We start from the raw sequence: 21,450 nt of genomic DNA on the forward strand, positions 1-21,450 counted from the left end.
AGAGGGCACCATCTTTCTAACAATGAATAAAACAACCAGCAGAACTACAGGACTATATATACTTGTGTAATATTTTGTAACAGCGTTTAATGCAATATTTTTGCCTTCAGGTATAAATGTTTATCTTGCAAGTTCAGATCAAATCAAATAACTAGAACCAATATGATTTACCAAACGCAGCATAAATGTGTGTTTAATGACTTACATGCGCTGAATCTACAAATACAAGAGGAAATTCTCCACAGGTGTGGTTAAATTTTTTAAAGTACCAGTATAACAGCATGATACTGGTGAGCCTCCTGGGGGATGTTATCCTTGAAAGCGTGGATAATGCTGATAACAGGTGACGTTGAGATATATAAATTTTATTTAGCATGCAGTTCAATGCCTATTTCAGACACACCGTATGGTTACTATTTCAGACACACCGTATGGTTACTATTTCAGACACACCGTATGGTTACTATTTCAGACACACCGTATGGTTACTATTTCAGACACACCGTATGGTTACTATTTCAGACACACCGTATGGTTACTGGCCTACTGTATCCTGACTGACACACCTGAGTAAAATTCAAACGACATGATAATGGTATAAGATCAGTTGTTTCATCACCTGTGCAGCTACCGTATGCATGACATCCTCATCAACCATCTCTTTTCCTTACTCCATATTGTGCTATTTTAAATATTCCCATACCATACATGTAACTGAATATTAAAGTGAAAGTAACAACTCTATGAATTAACCTTGAGACGTCTGTAATCTACTGTCGGTGAAGTCCAAAGGGAGAAAACCAGCTGGAGGTGACATAAGTCACCAAATCAGTTACCTGTGCTGTGCTGACTGTGCTTTAACTCACCAAACTTGGAACTCACACTTTCAAATTAATCTACTGCAATGTTTTCATTAAACATACATGTATGCAATTTTTCTCCTCCAAAGCTTATAAAATATATTTTTATATATTATATATTAAGCGTAATCTCAACAATAAGGCAAAAGAGAGCGGACTTGAAGAAAAGTTTAGAAATCACATGTAGTGCGTTAATGAAAAAAAAATGAGACCTTTATTTCATCCTTGCTGGTCCTACACAATAGCTTTTTCTCAAGGGGCATGGGTGAATTTTTTTCTTGTGTTGCAAAAAAAAAAATATTCACAAATTTACAGAACACTTCATGCAGATAAATCTGAAGTAATCCTGACCACTGATAAAATAAATCTAAAGTAATCTTGACCACTTTAACTTCTGTTTCCATCCTGTCTGGTATTTTGAGGAAACGAATATACAGCCACTAATGTGTTATTGTTGCACTGTCATGACTCAACGACTCAAATTCCTGGTAAATATCTTCGGTTAGAATTTCTAAAAAAAAAAATCTGTTCTCATTGTTCTTCCTTTTGTTCCTAGGTTATTAAGTACACATTCCTTAAAACATTGATACCGAATGTGCGCGTGAGCGCTTGCTGGTGGTATCTTTCGGCTTACTTTCACACTTTTTTGATGACACTAGAGAGGCAATACAGATAAGGCAATGAAATGCTAACGCAACTACCTTCTTCACTTTAATTGAAGTATCTGAGGAAAAACAACACTGGCTGAAGCACAACACAGATATTTAGCCTGTTCATCAATATTGCAAGCGGACGTCCATCCTGAAATGTACTTGCCACAACAAAGCCTATCGACATGTTGTTCCTGCAGACAGACTGGAACTATTTTCACTTTGAGCCATTTTAGCCGATTTTCACAGCAGACTGCCATTGTAAGACACCAGCGTTTTACACCCGTTGTGTTGCCATCATGGGCACAATATCGCTGCCACGCCTAGCCCTCAGACAGTGGCTGGATACAGTCCCCATGGATACGGTCCCCATGTAGGATTCAATGATTATGAGTTAACGCTATTTTTATAAGCAATATTGAAGCCATATCGTGGCAACCCTTCTAAAAAGTCATACCTGGGAGACTTTCTTTGTAAGTTCATCCCGCTCATGTTGTAGTTGTTCCACAATCTGTAATGACTCCTGGCTCTTGTTCTCAGTCTGGTTGTTCAACTGTCAACACAAAACATAACACGTACATGTTCTCAGTCTGGCTGCTCAACTGTCAACACAAAACACAACACGAACATGTTCTCAGTCTGGTTACTCAATTGTCAAGGCAACACACAACATACACCTGTTCTCAGTCTGGCTGCTCAACTGTCAACACAAAACACAACATGTACATGTTCTCAGTCGGGCTGTTCAACTGTCAACACAAAACACAACACGTACATGTTCTCAGTCTGGCTGCTCAACTGTCAACACAAAACACAACATGTACATGTTCTCAATCTGGCTGCTCAACTGTCAACATAAAACACAACACGTACATGTTCTCAGTCTGGCAGTTCAACTGTCAACACAAAACACAACATGTACATGTTCTCAGTCTGGCTGCTCAACTGTCAACACAAAACACAACACGTACATGTTCTCAGTCTGGCTGTTCAACTGTCAACACATCACACAACACATACATGTTCTCAGTCTGGCAGTTCAACTGTCAACACAACACACAACACGTACATGTTCTCAATCTGGATGTTCAACTGTCAACACAAAACACAACACGTACATGTTCTCAGTCTGGCTGTTCAACTGTCAACACAAAACACAACATGTACATGTTCTCAGTCTGGCTGCTCAACTGTCAACACAAAACACAACACGTACATGTTCTCAGTCTGGCTACTCAACTGTCAACACAAAACACAACACGTACATGTTCTCAATCTGGATGTTGAACTGTCAACACAAAACACAACATGTACATGTTCTCAGTCTGGCTGTTCAACTGTCAACACAAAACACAACATGTACATGTTCTCAGTCTGGCTGTTCAACTGTCAACACAAAACACAACATGTACATGTTCTCAGTCTGGCTGTTCAACTGTCAACACAAAACACAACATGTACATGTTCTCAGTCTGGCTGCTCAACTGTCAACACAAAACACAACACGTACATGTTCTCAGTCTGGCTACTCAACTGTCAACACAAAACACAACACGTACATGTTCTCAATCTGGATGTTCAACTGTCAACACAAAACACAACATGTACATGTTCTCAGTCTGGCTGTTCAACTGTCAACACAAAACACAACACATACATGTTCTCAGTCTGGCAGTTCAACTGTCAACACAACACACAACACGTACATGTTCTCAATCTGGATGTTCAACTGTCAACACAAAACACATCATGTACATGTTCTCAGTCTGGCTGTTCAACTGTCAACACAAAACACAACATGTACATGTTCTCAGTCTGGCTGCTCAACTGTCAACACAAAACACAACATGTACATGTTCTCAGTCTGGCTACTCAACTGTCAACACAAAACACAACACGTACGTTCTCAGTCTGGCTGCTCAAATGTCAACACAAAACACAACATGTACATGTTCTCAGTCAATTGTCAATACGTGCAAGTAATAGTTATTATACAATTGATAATGCTTGATTTATTTATGCTGTTAACTTAATAAATGTTTTACTCCGAATTCGAGAACACATTGACGACCAGCATTAAGGTGTGAGGAAACCTGGCAGAGCCCGGGGGAAACCCACAACAATTTTCATCACATTAAATGATATCTTCACAATGAAGTAAACTCACCTGATTTGTATAAATTTCCACCATTTCCAATTTCTTCTTCAGTTCCAAAACATTTTTTTCTAAAGCTGAACATTCTGAAACCTGGATAGATATTCACAATGTGGTTGATATGGGAAATACAGAAAGTGGCGAGCTTTCATAAGTGTCGCAATGAGGCATCCGCGAAATAACCGCAAGTGCACAACAACTGAAGTTGCAGCTAAGCCAGGAAGTCATGATGTCTATCTACACGGTAGATGTACACAGTGATTATGGATATATATGCAGGGAAATTGGCCATCTGATATTGGCCACAGTAACCACGGAAACGGACAAATGTGAGGCATGACACTTAATTACCTCTTTATCATCTGTATGTATCCACCAAAATTAGAACTCCACATACAAAACAACAAGACTTTATTACTACATCTATTTATTTCTAGAGGAGATACAGAGAAAAGGAACATCTGTATTTATGTATTCACCAAAAGCTACAACAGTACATGCAAAATTATCTAATTAATTATAATCTAATTAGCCCGGGAACCGGTTCTGATGAACAAAATTGCACAATAATACACTATGCCTATGTGAAATGGCATATAAACTATTTTTTGACTAAAAATCCTGTTACACAGATGCAAAATTACTAACAGAACATGTTGTGTGATTTTGAAATTTGAATATTCACCCATTTTAACTGCTTTTGCAAACAGAATGAGACATGTTTTGTCTTGAAGTGGGCTTGATTTTATCAACCACTAGTACTACAAACATCTGAAATGAAATCAAACATTTTTGTCCTGTACTTACCTTTGATTGTAGTTTCTCATTCAACTCTGAAGTTTTTTGTTTAAATTCTTCTTGAGATTTGCTGAAAAGAAATGAACTCAACTTTTTGATAATAACCTTACATCATTTCAAAAATGATATCAAGACTTTATCTTTTAGTCCAATGCTAATTTTGTCTGATTATACCTCATACTTTAAAAATGATCTATTTATTCACTTATTTAATTCATCTTTAACCCCATGTTCAAAAATATTTCACTTATACATATACATGAAACATGGCTTTCAGAAGTACAGGCAGAAGAAACCATTATATTATTTATGCAAGGATGAAATTTCCTTCACTGATAAAAGTGATATTTCACTCATTTAGATATCACTTTTGTTATCACAATTTTAAAATTTCACTCCCAGGCACCATGAGGTCAAAAAAGAAATATTTATGATATTCAACCTTCATTGTGCAATATACTCCATTTTCTCAAGCTATAAATCCTGACTTAACTTGAAGCAGCTTACAACCAACCTTGAGATTTTCTTAACACTATGTCAAGTGTTCTTGTGAAATAATAATCAGTTAGCTGTTGAGTACTTACTTGGATTTATAAAGGCTTAACTTCAAGTTATCCACTTCCTTGCTGAGTTCCTTAACTGTCTGTAGTAAGGAAAAAGAGAAATGGCCGCATAATTTAAGGGGCTATAAAATTCTAACGCCGGAATCCTCAGAATATACCCCAAGTTATTTTAGAACAGTACCCACATTAATGATGAGGATGAAGTCACAAAAGTCAAACAAACAGCTGATGAAACAGAAAATCCACCTGGACTACATAAATACATAAGCTTTCAACGTAGACATAAACTACTGCTGATGATATTAGAAAACAGTCATGGGTGTACAAGTTTAAAATGACAAAAACACATCTTATTATGATGTACAAGTATGTTGTCACAGCTGACTCAGTCAAATGGACAATTGTAACATATCAAAACAAAGCAAAATAAAAAAAAAATTAGTTTTCAGACTAATTAATCTGATGATTCAAGTAATCAATATAATCTGACTAAAATTACCTGTTACCTGTTCTTAATATTGTATGCAGCTGTTGAGAGCATACTGCATGCAGAAAATAAAATAAAAAATAAACCTTTACCTTTGTACAAATCACAGTATAGCCAGATGGAGAGATTAAGAGTCAATACTACTTATTAAAAAAGTTATTCAAAAAAAAAAAATCACCAGAGTTTTGTACAGCGAATACTACCTACCATTCCATCAATCAAATAAAAGAATGCACTTTAAAAATTACCTGTATTCATCATGTCCATAATCCATTCTTAAAGTTAATCCTTTTTAATCCCCATTTACACCAGCCTCATTTGCGTATTTGCGTCTACATACTAAGTGCAGTATAATAACTAGTTCTGTTAAAGTAAGAGAAAGCTTCCTACTTTACATACTATTCTTTCTTTAACCAGCCCAGCTTATACTTCACTGTCAGAAGCTTACCAGCAATATGTTTAACAATCTCGTTTACCCTTTCTCTCGTGACTGTTGACAATAACTATTTGCAAGAATTTTGTGAGAACAAAGCCACGGGGCCATTTTTTTCTTTTTATTTTTTAAAGAATTTTACCCCTTGCCCTCATTATAACACACATGACAACAACATCCACTTCAATACACCAAGGTCACAAATATGTCCAGCAAATTCTTTACCAAGTCGTCATTGTTTCACATATCTGTACATACTTACAGACCTTTCAGTGAGGAAAACCTTCAGATTTTACATCCTCTTTGCACTCAGAGGCTTGGTCATCATGTAATTATTCACGGATTTGGCTTACAGTTAACATCCAGTATCACCATGTCTCATTCCTACATTCTTATGTCACTATCAGTGGCTGAAGGGCTTCATATAAAGCACCTCAGTTATAAAGCAGTGGGAAGATCTGTCTCGTAAAGGATTAGTGTCCAGATTTAGCCTCTTGTCCTAATTATTAAGATTATAGCCTGTTTAACAGCATGTTATAGATTTACTATCCTAGCCAATCTCTAGCTGGCCGCCCAGTAAAGCTCAGCGCGTGACACCGTAGATGGCTAACCCAAGTCTACCTGACCTATACAACCTTGTACTTCGAATCAAAATGATATCATTTTCGAGATGATATTCTAGCTAAACAGAAGCAAATATACTGCTGTATCAATTTGAACACATAGTTGGCATAGCTGACAACAATGAAGTTCCGATTTATGATACTGACATCTCTGGTCAGACTGAGATTCCGAGTTTTCAGAAGTTGAATTTGATGTTTGTCCAGGTATTTCCAACCATATTGGCAATATAGACTAGTAAGCTACAGCTTCTTCCTGTGCTACACTGTAGGTCTACATTTCGTGTGTGTATCAGATTTAATATTTACTATTCTTTCCTTTTGTCCGCTTCTTAATAAATATCATTCTACTTCCCAAGTGGATTTACTTCAAAAACGGGTCTGTGAGAATTAATTTTTGTGCATTTAATCAAAGCAATACTGAAAAAAAATTTCTAGAACTGTTTAAGTTTCTTAAAGTTATATTATGGCCACAATTATTCAAGCATGTCAAACAGGTATTATGAAGGGTGGCTTTAATTCTCTTCTATTTCCTGCGGTGTGGCTAATCCTCGTAATCTGGATCAGAAATTAAAACAGCTGTGAATGGATCATCACTAAACATAAGATTGTTTAAGATAACATAACACCTACCCTGAGCAGCATTCAAATAGATGTCACTTGTTTTTGCACCTTTGATGAGTGATGTTAATCAACAAACAATATTTTTGCCCTAACGTGGTTGTATTTACTTTTCTTTCACTTTACCAACATACCAAAGACTGATCAAACTAATGACTCTTGCTTTGTTTTACACCCAACAAGCCCTATCACCGAAGTTTATATACATATACGTGAAACCTAATTTTTCCTCCCTGCTGTTACCCGGCAGAATTTCATACCTCATCTCCTGACAGCCCAGCAAAGATTTGGCTGTGTTCAGAGGGCATAAAACCCTTCCGTCTTGTGCCATGAATCCACACTTTCTAGAGGGGCAAATCGTCTGAAAACTTGAAAAAACTAACTCCAGGGTTCTTCGACGACCCGTTATTACAAAGGTATCCAGAACAGGAGACCATTTCGCGGACAAATTCGATATGCTTGTTGTCACACTTGAAACTTTTTTAAACACTGATCTAAATGGTGAAGCTCCAACAGCTCGTAAAAGTTGGACTAGTATGACGTCATTCAGCAAACATCACCAAGCGTTGGCGGAAAAAACTCATAAACCCAGCTTCATTAACTAGTGATTTTAAGTGCCATATTACACAGATTACTGTACTTTTGTCCAAGATTTTTTTAACACCCAATTTAACAATACAAACAGTGGTGGTTAATTATGAATAAATAACCAATCTGGACACTAATCCTGTAGCAACAGCCTTGTAATGAGGAGACATGTACCAGTTTGTTTCACTCACAGATAATGTATCTCACCTAAAGTTCAAGTGACACACTCTGGTTGATTCTGGTTGATTCATCCACCTTACAGAGCCACTTAACTGCTTCTTTGTGAAGTCTAACTGAGTTTTTATTTGAGAAATACAATGGCATTAAAAGTATCACTTTAATGACTTAACATTTTTTTACTTACGAAACTTCAGGTGAAATACAGTAATCACGCCTAAGCCACATTCATTCTAAAGCAGTCGATGAACTTATGCCCAACAGGTGTAGTAATTTAAGCCAGCCCCAACTGAATGTTTGCAAATTTATGCAATACCGACAAAACATCACCTTTGTACATGTGCAGCACCTACACCAGTTTCTTACCTGCTCTTCCTGTCAATATAAACACAGGTGAGAAATGAGGGACAGAGCAGACAGTAAGCAATCTGACAAAACACATGCAGACTTTGTGATTGACGGAATGAACAGATGAGTTAGAAAATACTGCAGATATGTAAATGTAAATTAACACATACATGAGAGAGGTAGTTATCTCCCTTTACTTTGGATTAGGACACAGACCCCCATTACAACTTCCGTTTTTCAGGAGGGACGAATGTAATTCTGTGTATTTTAGGGTGTAAAGTCTTTTTTTGCTGCCAGCCTGTAGTTTTTGGTGTACAGGTGCATGCTTGGTATCAAAATAATGGAAATTGTCTAAGCTTTGGGCAGGCATGAGTTTCAATAATGAAAGTTTGAAACTCTGGGCGAGAGGACACAAGGAGACAGGTGGTGACTAGGCTGTTAGTGACGTCCCCTTGGCGTTGCTAGGCACCCCTCCCAGCTGCCGGCATAGAAAGGTCCAGATTTTGACAGTCGATCTATGTCAAGACTTTCATGGCTTCTTTCTCACAGGCTGGGCCAGGCATGCAGCAAAGCTTACTGGCCATGGAATGTTTGGGGCTGAGCTACAGCACTAAGCGTTAACATAGTTGCTTATGGAAAGTTAATGAGGGTCGGTGCACATAAGTAAGACACACAGAAAGAGAGAACCAGTTATCTCCCTTCAATACAGATATGCAAAACACACAGGCAGAGAAAACCAGTTATCCCCCTTCACTTTGGATATGCAAAACACAAAGAAGAAGAGAACCAATTATCACCCTTCAGTTGTGATATGCAAAACACAGGTGAGAGAAACAGTTATCTCCCTTCACTCATGATATGCAAAACACACAGAAGGTTAGAACCAGTTATCTCTCTTCTCATGCAAGTAGCCTGCCATGTATATCAGCATGCGGAACTGGACAGAGACACAACAAACAACTAAACAGATACTGCTGCAATGTTTTTCACAAATTTCAGATTTAATAAATAAACTGCTTCCGAGAGTTAAGATCTGCTACGAGATTTCCAAATGCAATTCATTGGATACTTTATTTCACCTAATATTAGTTTTCTTCACCAGACACATTTTGCTTGATTCGGACTGATTATCCACCTTACATGGGGCCAGTTTTTTTTTACTTTTTTGTGTGAAGTATGATTGTCAGAAAAACTAAAGTGTTGGAATCAAAAGTATCATGTTAAAAAGCCTTCATGTACTTCTGAAAGTCTGTCTTTACAGTTCAAACATTTGGTGGAATTTAAACCCTGATGTCCCAATGTGTCAGCAACACAAGCATTCACTGACAGATATGCCTGCGTTTGGAATAAATATTTCCAATAGCTGCTCACTTTAACAGCACACGCACAAAAAAAAAAATAAATATATAATAATAATAAGAATTAGAGACCTAAGCTTTAGTTAGACTACTACGTACAATTATGAACAGAATAACATGTTAGTTAAAAAGCAGGGTTTTTTTTTGCAATATGTTCCCATTCACTATAACACCCAACCTTCTTTTTCTCCCTGTTAGTCTGGGTGTTATTTATGATAAAAGAAGTTAGTCAGGGGAGACAATCCTTGTGTGGCGACCTCACCTTTTCATTCTGTGAGCTTGATGAGCTGGTTGTGGACAGGTTCCTCTCCAAGTCAGCGACTCTCTGACGCGAAGCTTTTAATCGACCCGTCAACTCCTCTATTTCCTCTGTAAAAGATAATAAACTAATTTAGAGAATTTTTATCCGAAGCTGAACATGTAAAACTCCTTTTTTTACTAACTCGATCTGATGGGCCAACATATGAATCTGCAAACAAAATTTGATCAAAATGACTAGAGTTGCAAAGAAAACAGTGTGACACATGGCCTGGCAGACATGCTGACCCCGCTTTTCTCGAAAGCATGTGATAAAAGCAAGAAGCAATGATTGCTTTTTTGGTAATACAAACCCAAATCAAATGACCTGAATACAGGGCCAAGATGTTTCTTTTGCTTTTTTTCTTTTTTCATTTTCCTGTCAAAACTACCTTTACAATTAGCACATAATCCATAACCATCATTAGTTAAAAACTGTGCATAAATATTGCATGTTTTGTGAATTTACAATAATAAATTTGCACCACACCTCTAACTAAGAAAGTAAGGTTTTATTTTTTATCTGATTGGTGAATCAAACATTCATCTCAATTCCTTTACTCAAATGACGGAAGATAACTAACACTGTATCAGAAAATTTGCTAAATAACAGCACAAACCTTATAATTTTGTTTGACAAAACAGATATTCAAACTGCCAAGTCAATCTGATTGGTAGAACTCACCAAATCGCTGCTCAGAGACTTTTGTTGATTGGTTGAGCTGAGACTGTAGCTCTGTCTTCTCAGCAACTAAGATTCCAATGGTCTGAATATGAACCTGAACAAAGAACAACACAAGGTTACCTTTTGGCAGATTCATTTACCTGTAACATCACTAACACATCTCTTTTTCTTCTGTGGTCAGGTCGTACAGTTTGACTCCAAAATGAAAGGCTTCCTGAGAGTCCCTTAATATTTCATACTTCCTGACTCTACATGTACTTCATTTCACATCTTTATAATCACTGACATGTATGAATTTATTTATTTATTTGTTTTTACGCTGTACTCAAGAATATTTCATTATGATGAGACAAAACCAGACAGAACGCGCGGGAAACCAAGAGGAAGCCAGCATGAGGTGGGCTCACAGGGGCTTCTAGCTCAAAGATGATGAAGGACACCACTCTCCAAGTTAGAATGTGACACGGTTACATTACGCTAATACAGTGTACAGCTAACTTCAGCTGATTTTAGATGAGTTCATTTTCAAGATACCGGTATTGCCCCAATTTAAGAAAAAGCTGACAGACTAGAGAACAGGGCGAAGACAAGTCCTGCGAACATTTCAGAGTCAGGTTCTAAAAACTTCCAGTCTAAATCTATTGAATATATCACCTGTAGCTGTTCCTTGAGTGATCCGAGATCTTTTCGTAGGCGATCCTCAAATCCATGCCTCTCCTGGAGGAGCTGATCCTGCAGGTTCTGGGAATGTGATCTCTGAAACAACAACACTATCATTGTTGTCATAACTACAGACTGACTGTGCATGTAGATAAATTAGAAGATAAACAAACTAACTCAGTAATATGTTACCGGCGCACCCCAAACTTCATGTTTTTTATCGCTTCTGTTTAAGGGAGACATACCCACGCTGCCATAGTAATTCAATGGCTGGAGCACTGCTGATGTGGTTTCAATCCACAACGAATCAAATCCGACTACAACCACTACATGTAATTAGACCTCCGAACCAATAACATGGTTATACTATTTTCAACAATCTTTCAACATTTGTTAAAAATATCCAACATATTTCACTTAGACATAATTTTGTATGAACTTATGTATCTATGGCGTGTATGTGATACAGAAACAACTCACGAGCTGCTGGACCTGAGAGTTGAGCTGCTCATTGGCCTGTGCATGTTTCTCCAACAGTGAGGCCAGCTCTCTGTTACGAGTCTGGAAACAGAATACACCAGTAAAGAGTTACACAAACATACACCTAGTGCAATGTACACTTAATGCCAACATTGAGGCCACCTCTCTGTTCCTAGTCTGGAAACAGAATACACCAGTAAAGAGTTACGCAAACACAACCTAGTGTAATGTACACTTAATGCCAACATTGAGGCCAGCTCTCTGTTACGAGTCTGGAAACAGAATACACCATCTAAGAGTTACACAAACATACACCTAGTGTAAGGTACACTTAATGCCAACACTTAGGCCAGCTCTCTGTTACGAGTCTGGAAACAGAATACACCAGCAAAGAGTTACGCAAACATACACCTAGTGTAAGGTACACTTAATGCCAAACATTGAGGCCACCTCTCTGTTCCGAGTCTGGAAACAGAATACACCAGTAAAGAGTTACGCAAACACAACCTAGTGTAATGTACATTTAATGCCAACACTTAGGCCAGCTCTCTGTTACGAGTCTGGAAACAGAATACACCAGCAAAGAGTTATGCAAACATACACCTAGTGTAAGGAACACTTAATGCCAACATTGAGGCCACCTCTCTGTTCCGAGTCTGGAAACAGAATACACCAGCAAAGAGTTATGCAAACATACACCTAGTGTAATGTACATTTAATGCCAACCCTTAGGCCAGCTCTCTGTTACGAGTCTGGAAACAGAATACACCAGCTAAGAGTTACGCAAACATACGCCTAGTGTAAGGTACATTTAATGCCAACATTGAGGCCACCTCTCTGTTAAGAGTCTGGAAACAGAATACACCAGCAAAGAGTTATGCAAACATACACCTAGTGTAAGGTACACTTAATGCCAACACTGCGGCCACCTCTCTGTTCCGAGTCTGGAAACAGAATACACCAGTAAAGAGTTACGCAAACATACACCTAGTGTAAGGTACACTTAATGCCAACACTGAGGCCAACTCACTGTTACGAGTCTGGAAACAGAATACACCAGCAAAGAGTTATGCAAACATACACCTAGTGTAAGGTACATTTAATGCCAACACTGAGGCCACCTCTCTGTTAAGAGTCTGGAAACAGAATACACCAGTAAAGAGTTACGCAAACATACGCCTAGTGTAAGGTACACTTAATGCCAACATTGAGGCCAGCTCTCTGTCCGAGTCTGGAAACAGAACACACCAGTAAAGAGTTACACAAACATACACCTAGTGTAAGGTACACTTAATGCCAACATTGAGGCCACCTCTCTGTTCCGAGTCTGGAAACAGAATACACAAGTAAAGAGTTACGCAAACATACGCCTAGTGTAAGGTACACTTAATGCCAACATTGAGGGCCACCTCTCTGTTACGAGTCTGAAAACAGAATACACCAGCTAAGAGTTACACAAACATACACCTAGTGTAAGGTACACTTAATGCCAACATTGAGGCCACCTCTCTGTTCTGAGTCTGGAAACAGAATACACCAGCTAAGAGTTACACAAACATACACCTAGTGTAAGGTACACTTAATGCCAACATTGAGGCCATCTCTCTGTTACGAGTCTGGAAACAGAATACACCAGTAAAGAGTTACGCAAACACAACCTAGTGTAAAGTCCACCTAATGCCAAGAGTAAGGCCAGCTGTTGCGGGTCTGGAGAATAAATACAACAGCACTGTGTTGAAGTGTAAAATTTAAATGATTAAAGTAACGGAAAAGTACACCTAATGCCAACAGTAAGGCCAGCTCTATGTTGAAGGTTTGGAGAACTATACATGTACACCAGTAAAGTGTTACATAAAAATACCAGCCCACAAAGTGTAACCATTAGTTAGCTACACCAATGCAAAAGTATATTTGTGTATATGTACATGTACTTTTGGGCTTCAGTCTATTGGCTATTCAAATGTACTTTTTCTAATTTTTAGGACATCTTGTCTACTCTTTTTAATCACTATACATGCAAAATGTAACAAAAATACAGTTTCTCTGTTCTAATATGGCTAGTCCATCTGATCTACAACGTACACATATCTTTTCTTGCTGGAAAGACTGATAGAGAGTTTTGGTGTACAGGTGCATGCTATCGGCACTACCAATATCTGTCCTAAAACAATAAGAATTAAAACAATAAGAATTAAAACAATCACTTTCACATAAAAATACACAAAGTGTACACATAAAATAAAACACACCAAATACAAAGTGTAGCTTTTCACCAATGCGGTCGCTGTGAGTCCAGCTCATGCTGGTTTCCTCACCGGTCGTACGTAGGAAGATCTGTCAGCAACCTGCAGATGGTCGTGGTTTTCCCCTGCGCTCTGCCCGTTTTCCTCCCACCATAATGCTGGCTGCTTTCGCATAAGTGAAATATACTTTAGTATGGCAAAAAATCACCAATCAAATAAACCACAAAGTCTATGTAAAAATTTTAAATGTTTACACAAAGTACACAGAGTGTAAATGTAATTACTATCTGAAGTATTGCATGAAGAAGACTTTGATCACTGACCTCTAGTTCTGTGAGACTAGATGTCTCCTGGTCTTCAGAACTGTTCATGAAGGCAGAGGACTGTGTGGGAAACAAGAGAATAACAGATTAAATGAATAAGCATAAATGTTTCATATTTGCCTTTATTTCTTTTATTTCTCCAATATGCAATACCCATAAATTGTTCACTTACAAAATGGTTGGCTGAAATATGACGGGGAGGAGGAGACAGCAATGTAGGGGTTTAACCTAGCCATTCTGGCACGTAGTACCTGGCAAACCTCTTGACTTTATACGCTGTAACCTCTCTGGTCTAGGGCTAAGCTCTCTTAATTACAGGTAAGAAAATTTGACATGGTACTTTAATAAAACGCTGACCTAAATTCACTGGCGAAGGTATTTCCGATGGCACATTTTTTCCTTGGCAACAATTTTAATTGTAAATAAACTACTGATTAAGATCAAAGTTCAATAAGTTGTTGCCTTATAAAGTTTTTCTGCCATGTGGCTTTTATTGTTCCATATTCTGTATCACTGAAAACATATTTATTGTCAAAACAACGGCACACTGCACTTTTGTTCAATAGCCCATGGCAAAAATAATGCTAACCTAAATACTTAATGCACTGGCAATTATGACAGCTTTTGCAGAATGCTGTCAATAATCACTAGGGCTGGGGGTGATCAGCCACTGCCAGAACAGTTTAGCCTACTGTGCCAGTGAGGACCCCTGACCACATACCACACCCATACAACATATAAGAAACAGGTCAACAGCAATCTCTGTGATAGAGCTGTGCACTTAAATGAGCTGAAAATTACTCATTTTTTGAAAAAGATTTCAACCATGATTAAAGTTGATCATCCTACCCTAACCTGAGCATTACATTGATCATAGAAAAGAGTTCTGAGTTTTCCTGGGCGGATAGCATTACGTGAATCTGACATCCTACGCGAAAAATGTTTTAGAACCAAAAGTAATATTAAATGATCTTTTTTCTTCTATTTAAAAATGCATTTTTCAGACAAATTTTCGAGGCTACTACAGTACAAAAAAGTCTAGGCAAGTTGGTACATTTCAGTATTCAAAAGAGAATTTTAACAGGCAAATGCATTTCTAATTTACACAGAAAACATTTTGTCATTGTTATTTCACTAAGACCTGTTAAAAAACATATACTTTAATACAAGTCAAAAAAATTATTTCTTTCTTTGAAACACAAATACACGTGTATATGTTCACAGAACGAAGCCAGAGAAACAACCATGAGGTTATTCTTACCTCTTGCAATAGACCATTGAGTTGTCGTGACAACTGCTGAAGGCTTTCTGTGGAGGCAGTTGGTCTAAAAACACATAACAATACATGATTTTGAATTTAACAGGGCATTCTTCAGTAATACTGTCTGTTCCTATTTCTTAGCAGAATGTGATCACACAAATGTAAATTTACCGAGATAAACCACACAACTTAACAGTATTTTATACCACAATTTTAAAAATTTGATACAAACAAACAAAACACATCAAACACATTTTGTTAGACTGAACTAGGACCTATAAACATTATTAACCCACTCATATAATGGCTGTTTTTTATTTCTTTAAATCTAAAAAGGAAATCAAAATATAAACCAGCTATCAATTTACACTGCAGATGTCATACAATGTACCCGTTAATATATTTTCACATATAACACTATTACCTGTGTCGTCTGAATTATCTACTCTCAAACTACCTATGTATGTGGGAAGGTCTGCGGATGGTCGTGGGTTTCCAAAGCCTGGTTTCCTCCCAGCATTATGCTGGCCGCTGTCGTACAAGTGAAATATTCTTGAGTATGGCGTAAAACACCAATCCAATAAATAAAATAAATCAAACTACCAAATCATGTTTTGATGTTTATGTTCAGAAACCATAAAGGTCATTTCTAGAAATGAACTATTATGGTAAGTATATGTTCAATAACATGGAGCATGAAACATGAGGGTAAAACAATATACATGTACCTTCCAGGATAAAACAATAAAACTTCTATCTATGATTACTCATGTCTGAAATAATGTTCAAAAGATAAATCAAGAGACAAAAAATCTATCAGCTAGATACTCTGACAGAGTAGTGTAAACTGTTGCAAATATGTATCCTCTGGAAACTTATCTCTCAAAGATCATAAGTTTAAGATAATACATGCAAGAAATCCTGTGAACTTTGGTTTGTTATTAATTTATATCTCGTTGAAACTTAATATATTTACAAGAAACAAGAACCAAAATGAATAAACATCAAACGAAATCCTCAGAATGACACAATGCAAGGTGTGGCAGGAGTGTCCAAGACACACACTATTGTGTAACAGTCCTGGGTCATAGTGTGGCAGGAGTGTCCAAAACAGACACTATTGTGTAACACTCCTAGATCATTGTGAGACAATACAAGATGTGGCAGGAGTGTCCAAAACAGACACCATTGTGTAACAGTCTTAGATCATTGTGAGACAATACAAGATGTGGCAGGAGTGTCCAAAACAGACACCATTATGTAACAGTCTTAGATCATTGTGAGACAATACAAGATGTGGCAGGAGTGTCCAAAACAGACATTATTGTGTAACAGCCCAGGGTCATGGAGAAATAATGAAAGATGTGGCAGTAGTATCCAAAACAGACACTATTGTGTAACAGTCATGAGTCATAGTGCGACAATTAAAGCGTGAGTGAGTGCTTAGGGTTTAATGTCGTACTTAGCAATTTTCCAGTCACATGGCGATGAAGGAGTCCTTACAGTGCGCATACATGTGATGTGCCTTCTTGTTGCAGAACACATTTCCTACACTCTTTCATCTAGTGCTACTTCACTAAGACGACTGACCGAGTGCAAGTAAGCCACCCTACCTGAGCCATTATACTGATATGGCTCAACCAGTTGTTGCACTACCCCTAAATGCTGAATGCCAAGCAAGGAAGCTACAACTTCCTCTTTTAAGGACTTAGGTATGACCTGACCCAGGATTGGCCCTGGATCTACAAAACCCCTATAGTGGAGGCTCTGCAAACTAGACAATGAAAGAGGTGACAAGCAGGGCTCAAAACAAGCACTACTGTGTGACAGTCCTGAGTCAGAGTGAGTCAATGAAAGAGGTGTCAAGAAGGGCTCAAAACAACCACTACTGTGTGACAGTCCTGAGACACAGTAAGTCAATGAAAGAGGTGACAAACAGGGTTCAAAACAAACACTATTTTGTGACACTCCTGGGTCATAGTGAGACAATGAAAGAGATGACAAGGAGGGTTCAAAACAACCACTATTGTGTAACAGTTCTGGAGCAGAGTAAGGCAATGAAGGAGGTGACAAGCAGGGTTCAAAACAATCACAATTTTGTAACATTTCTGAGTCAAGGTGCATCAGTTCAAAACTATCACTACTATGTTCATACAGTTCTGGGTCATAATGAGTCCGTAACGAGGCCATAATCATTCACTGATTCACAGTGAGTAAAGCACTACACCTGGTGCATTAATCTGTCGCTCATAATTAAAGCACAAATCACCTTGCTCACTCTTTCTTGATCTTGTAGTATCAAACAAAATTCAAGCTCATCTATTGTTCATCACCTAATGTTATTTCTAATGGAGGGCTAGACTAAAAAGAGAGAACAGTAATCTTCAGGGATCCAGAACGTGCCAAACCAGAAAAAGAAAAGAAAACTAACAACTGATAAAGGACTATGGACAAAAAGAGAGATACCTTCCCAGACCGCTTGTCTCTCCAAATCTGCTGATATGCTGTAAATCTAATGACTGATCTTCCCTATATTCAGGCTCACTCATTAAGCTGTCAGTCAGGAAGATAACAATTAAAACTTTTTTTAAAAATTACTACGAGGCTGAAATAAGGGTGACCTTAAGGGTAGAGTTCTAACAAATCAAAATAGTAATAATTATCCTTTTTATTCCGTTTTGGGCTCAATTTTTTCATATATGTTGTATGATATTTGTCAGGAAATAGTTAGAACAAAACCAAAATTAGACTCAAGAAAACATAGCCCATTCATTTCAACAACAGTATTATATGAGAATGATATCATAAACTTGTTTTTTAAACTTTTTGACGTGAAATAACAAACTTCTTTATTAAGACAATTCCTGGCATTTACAGAAAAAAAAAGATGTCTAACATTCTCTCACGTTATAAGTATGCATGCAATAGGGTGTCTCACTTCAGAATGCCAAATATAATGTCTCAAAACCGTTTCAATCCTAGATGTTGCTATTTCTTTCAAGCACACAAGCATAACAAAATTTGTAATCACGATTTCTTACCTGTTTCCGTTACTGTTGGTATGTTCAGAGGATTCCAAAACGTCACTCTGTAAACAAAACCGTGCAAACTTATTAAATCAATGCATAAAAGTCAACATAAGATATTATGACCTAAGAATTCTTCTTATTACATTTTCACACTCTAACCATTTCTTTATCAGCTCATAAAATTTAGACCTGAACACTGTTCATTGCTGAGGTCAAAAAATTTTCACTTACAGGTATATGTGAATTGTGAAGCCAGTAAGGTTTGTGGACGAAGAAAAATTAAGTACCAGTGTAAACCACTGCCCTTTGTCAGCTATATGACAAACTTTCTAACTTATAAACTTCTTCTGTGTGACAGGTTACCAAATTTGTGCGCATTCAACACATACTTTCAAGGTTAAAACAAAGAAAGCCTGTTAAACTGTTACATTCCACTAAAAAAATCATTACTGGGAACTGTAAAACATACTGATGGCACAAAAATGTAAACATACGAGTCACCTTAATAAAATTCCAAAAGAAACACATATTTGATCTTTGAATGGAAATTTTTCAGTGATAACACTTTGCCATATTTGTGCTTCACGATTGGATTTACATGTGTAGAACTTACAGTAAATAAGCTTATTGTTACATGTACATGCTGATACTGAATCTGTAGGATATGAAACTGCTACTTACATGTAGGTTATCTCCCTTAATTGGAGATTCTATAATACTGTCGTCAGCTTTGGGTTTCAGTGTAGGACTGCTTTGTTCCAGAGGTATTATCAAATTGTTATGGGTGGATTTATTATCGCAGTTTGCGTTAACTGTGTTCTCTTTCACTTCTTCCTTCTTGCTCTTTTTTGATTTGGGATTGGCAGGAGAGTTAGAGGGAGTGCGGCCAGTCTTTGATTGAAACTGTTTCAGCTGAAATAGAAACTTACTGATTAATTGGTGAATTTAGCTGTTGTTATTTAGTTATTTACTAATCTGACTGCTCTTTAACGTTGTACTCAAGAATTGTTCACTTGTATGATAGCAGTCAGGTTTATGGGTAGAGTAAAATGGAAGGCCTGCAGCAAACAGCCTCTCTTTGCCAGGTATCTGAAAAAACAATCTAACTTAAATTTATTTATCTGATTGGTGATTTATGTCATACTCAAGAATATTGTACAATGGCAGCCAGCATTATTGTGGGAGGAAACTGGGCAGAGAATGAGGAAGACAACAGTCATCCACAGGTTGCTCGCAGACCTTACCACGTATGGCCGGAGAGGAAGATAGCAAGAGCTGAACTTGAACTCACAGCAACCGCATTCGTTGGAGGCTCCTGGGCCATTGCAGCGTGCTGGCATGCTAACCTCCTTGGCCATGGAGGAGCCCCACTCAACTTAAAGCCACTGACAAAGAATCCGATAGTTGAAGCAAACCATTGTATTAACCATCAGAAGAGGCGCTCATAGACACCATAATCATGGTTGCTCAACCCCTAGTCTTAGTGTAGCCTAATGGTTAGAGTGTCCACCTTGAAGTCGGGAGACCCAGAATCAAACCCATGTTGGATCACACCAAAGGCTTTAAAAATGGTACTTGTTTGCTGCCTTGCCTGGCACTCAGCACTGAGAGGTTATAGCAGGGAACTGGTTGGCCCTGTGTCAGTATAATGTGACTGGGTGAGGTGTGACAGGGTCACTGGCTAGACATTTCTTACATTCAGTCTAGTCCATCAAGATGGGCTCAGTGTGCTATTTTAAAATTTTTACATTCACTGCAACACTGAGTCCATATCCGCCTCTGAGAAAATCGCCGCACAGTTTAGAACTCCAACTCGAAGGGACCAAACTTAATGAAGTCAACGCTGACAGCACCCAAACTTACCTGCAATTCATTTTTATGCGGTTTTGTGTTGAATTAAGAAGAATAAAGTTGTTCTTGCAGACAGCAGAGGGAATATAATGGGTTTCTCAAGAATTTCAATGCCAAGACTCAGTCACATTATGGATGTCGACAGCAAGGCAATGACTACCCACTGAAGCTCTAGCAGTCAATGTGACCACAAGGCACTGAGCTAGTTAGTCTCATGTCTGAGAGTAGTAAATGAAGAGGATACTATTAATAGATTCCACTGTATATAAATGAGCAGAGGAGATGAGTTAGATTGCCATAAGTGGGAAGGAGACGGTGGTCTGAAATCCATTCCAAGTTTATTGAGAGGCAGTGATGGGATTAGTGTAATGATGAATGTCAGAATCTTAAAATAATGACATAGTGACACAATGAGTCCATCTCAATGGACTAACATCAGATCGAATCTTGTTCTTGGCACAGCCTTGTGAGAACTTTTTAAAACTAGCCCCAGACTGGCCAGCTGCTCTGGTAAGAGTTGTACCCATGTGTCATTTTCTGACACGGACATTATGCTTTCCAATACCCATTACTGTACTAAAATGAAATAAGATATCGAAACTATGTGTAGTTTTCCAGTTTGTTGTAAAAGGCACAGAGTGAAAAGGTTCATGTAAACTAAAGGATCATGTGCCATATATATCTATGTACACGTTTTAAAAAAAAAAATTCAGTAAGGAATGTGTTGTTGTGGTTTAAGCCGGTGTTGATTACAGAGAGATTTTGTGGCAGCACCACAATAAAACATTTTGAAACACGAGCCTGATTGTGATCACAAACTGTAGTGGCTGTTCTGTACGGCATGAGGCAGAATTAAACTTCACAAAAGAGTTAACTTACTTTTTTCCTAGCGGCTGCTATTTTTTCCCTTTTGGAGCTGTCTGCCATTTTGCAGCTGAAGACTTTATAGAGGTGCCTCTATAG

At 37.8% G+C, this 21,450-nt stretch overlaps 1 protein-coding gene across 1 annotated transcript in view; it reads right to left on the reverse strand.

The window, feature by feature from the left end:
- LOC135480239 (golgin subfamily A member 2-like) overlaps positions 1-21,414 on the reverse strand; it is a 40,781-nt gene extending 19,367 nt beyond the window's left edge. The window contains exons 1-14 of the mRNA XM_064760018.1: positions 21,367-21,414; positions 19,318-19,548; positions 18,649-18,695; positions 18,074-18,160; positions 15,608-15,671; positions 14,347-14,406; positions 11,781-11,861; positions 11,295-11,396; positions 10,641-10,734; positions 9,921-10,027; positions 5,048-5,106; positions 4,473-4,533; positions 3,678-3,758; positions 1,968-2,063 (exon numbers count right to left, since the gene is read on the reverse strand). Coding sequence (XP_064616088.1) covers positions 1,968-2,063; positions 3,678-3,758; positions 4,473-4,533; positions 5,048-5,106; positions 9,921-10,027; positions 10,641-10,734; positions 11,295-11,396; positions 11,781-11,861; positions 14,347-14,406; positions 15,608-15,671; positions 18,074-18,160; positions 18,649-18,695; positions 19,318-19,548; positions 21,367-21,414 — 1,218 coding nt within the window. The remainder of the gene's footprint in view (positions 1-1,967; positions 2,064-3,677; positions 3,759-4,472; positions 4,534-5,047; positions 5,107-9,920; positions 10,028-10,640; positions 10,735-11,294; positions 11,397-11,780; positions 11,862-14,346; positions 14,407-15,607; positions 15,672-18,073; positions 18,161-18,648; positions 18,696-19,317; positions 19,549-21,366) is intronic.
- Positions 21,415-21,450: the final 36 nt, after the last annotated feature.

This window comes from Liolophura sinensis, chromosome 13, assembly GCF_032854445.1.
Source record: "Liolophura sinensis isolate JHLJ2023 chromosome 13, CUHK_Ljap_v2, whole genome shotgun sequence".
NCBI lineage: Eukaryota > Metazoa > Mollusca > Polyplacophora > Chitonida > Chitonidae > Liolophura > Liolophura sinensis.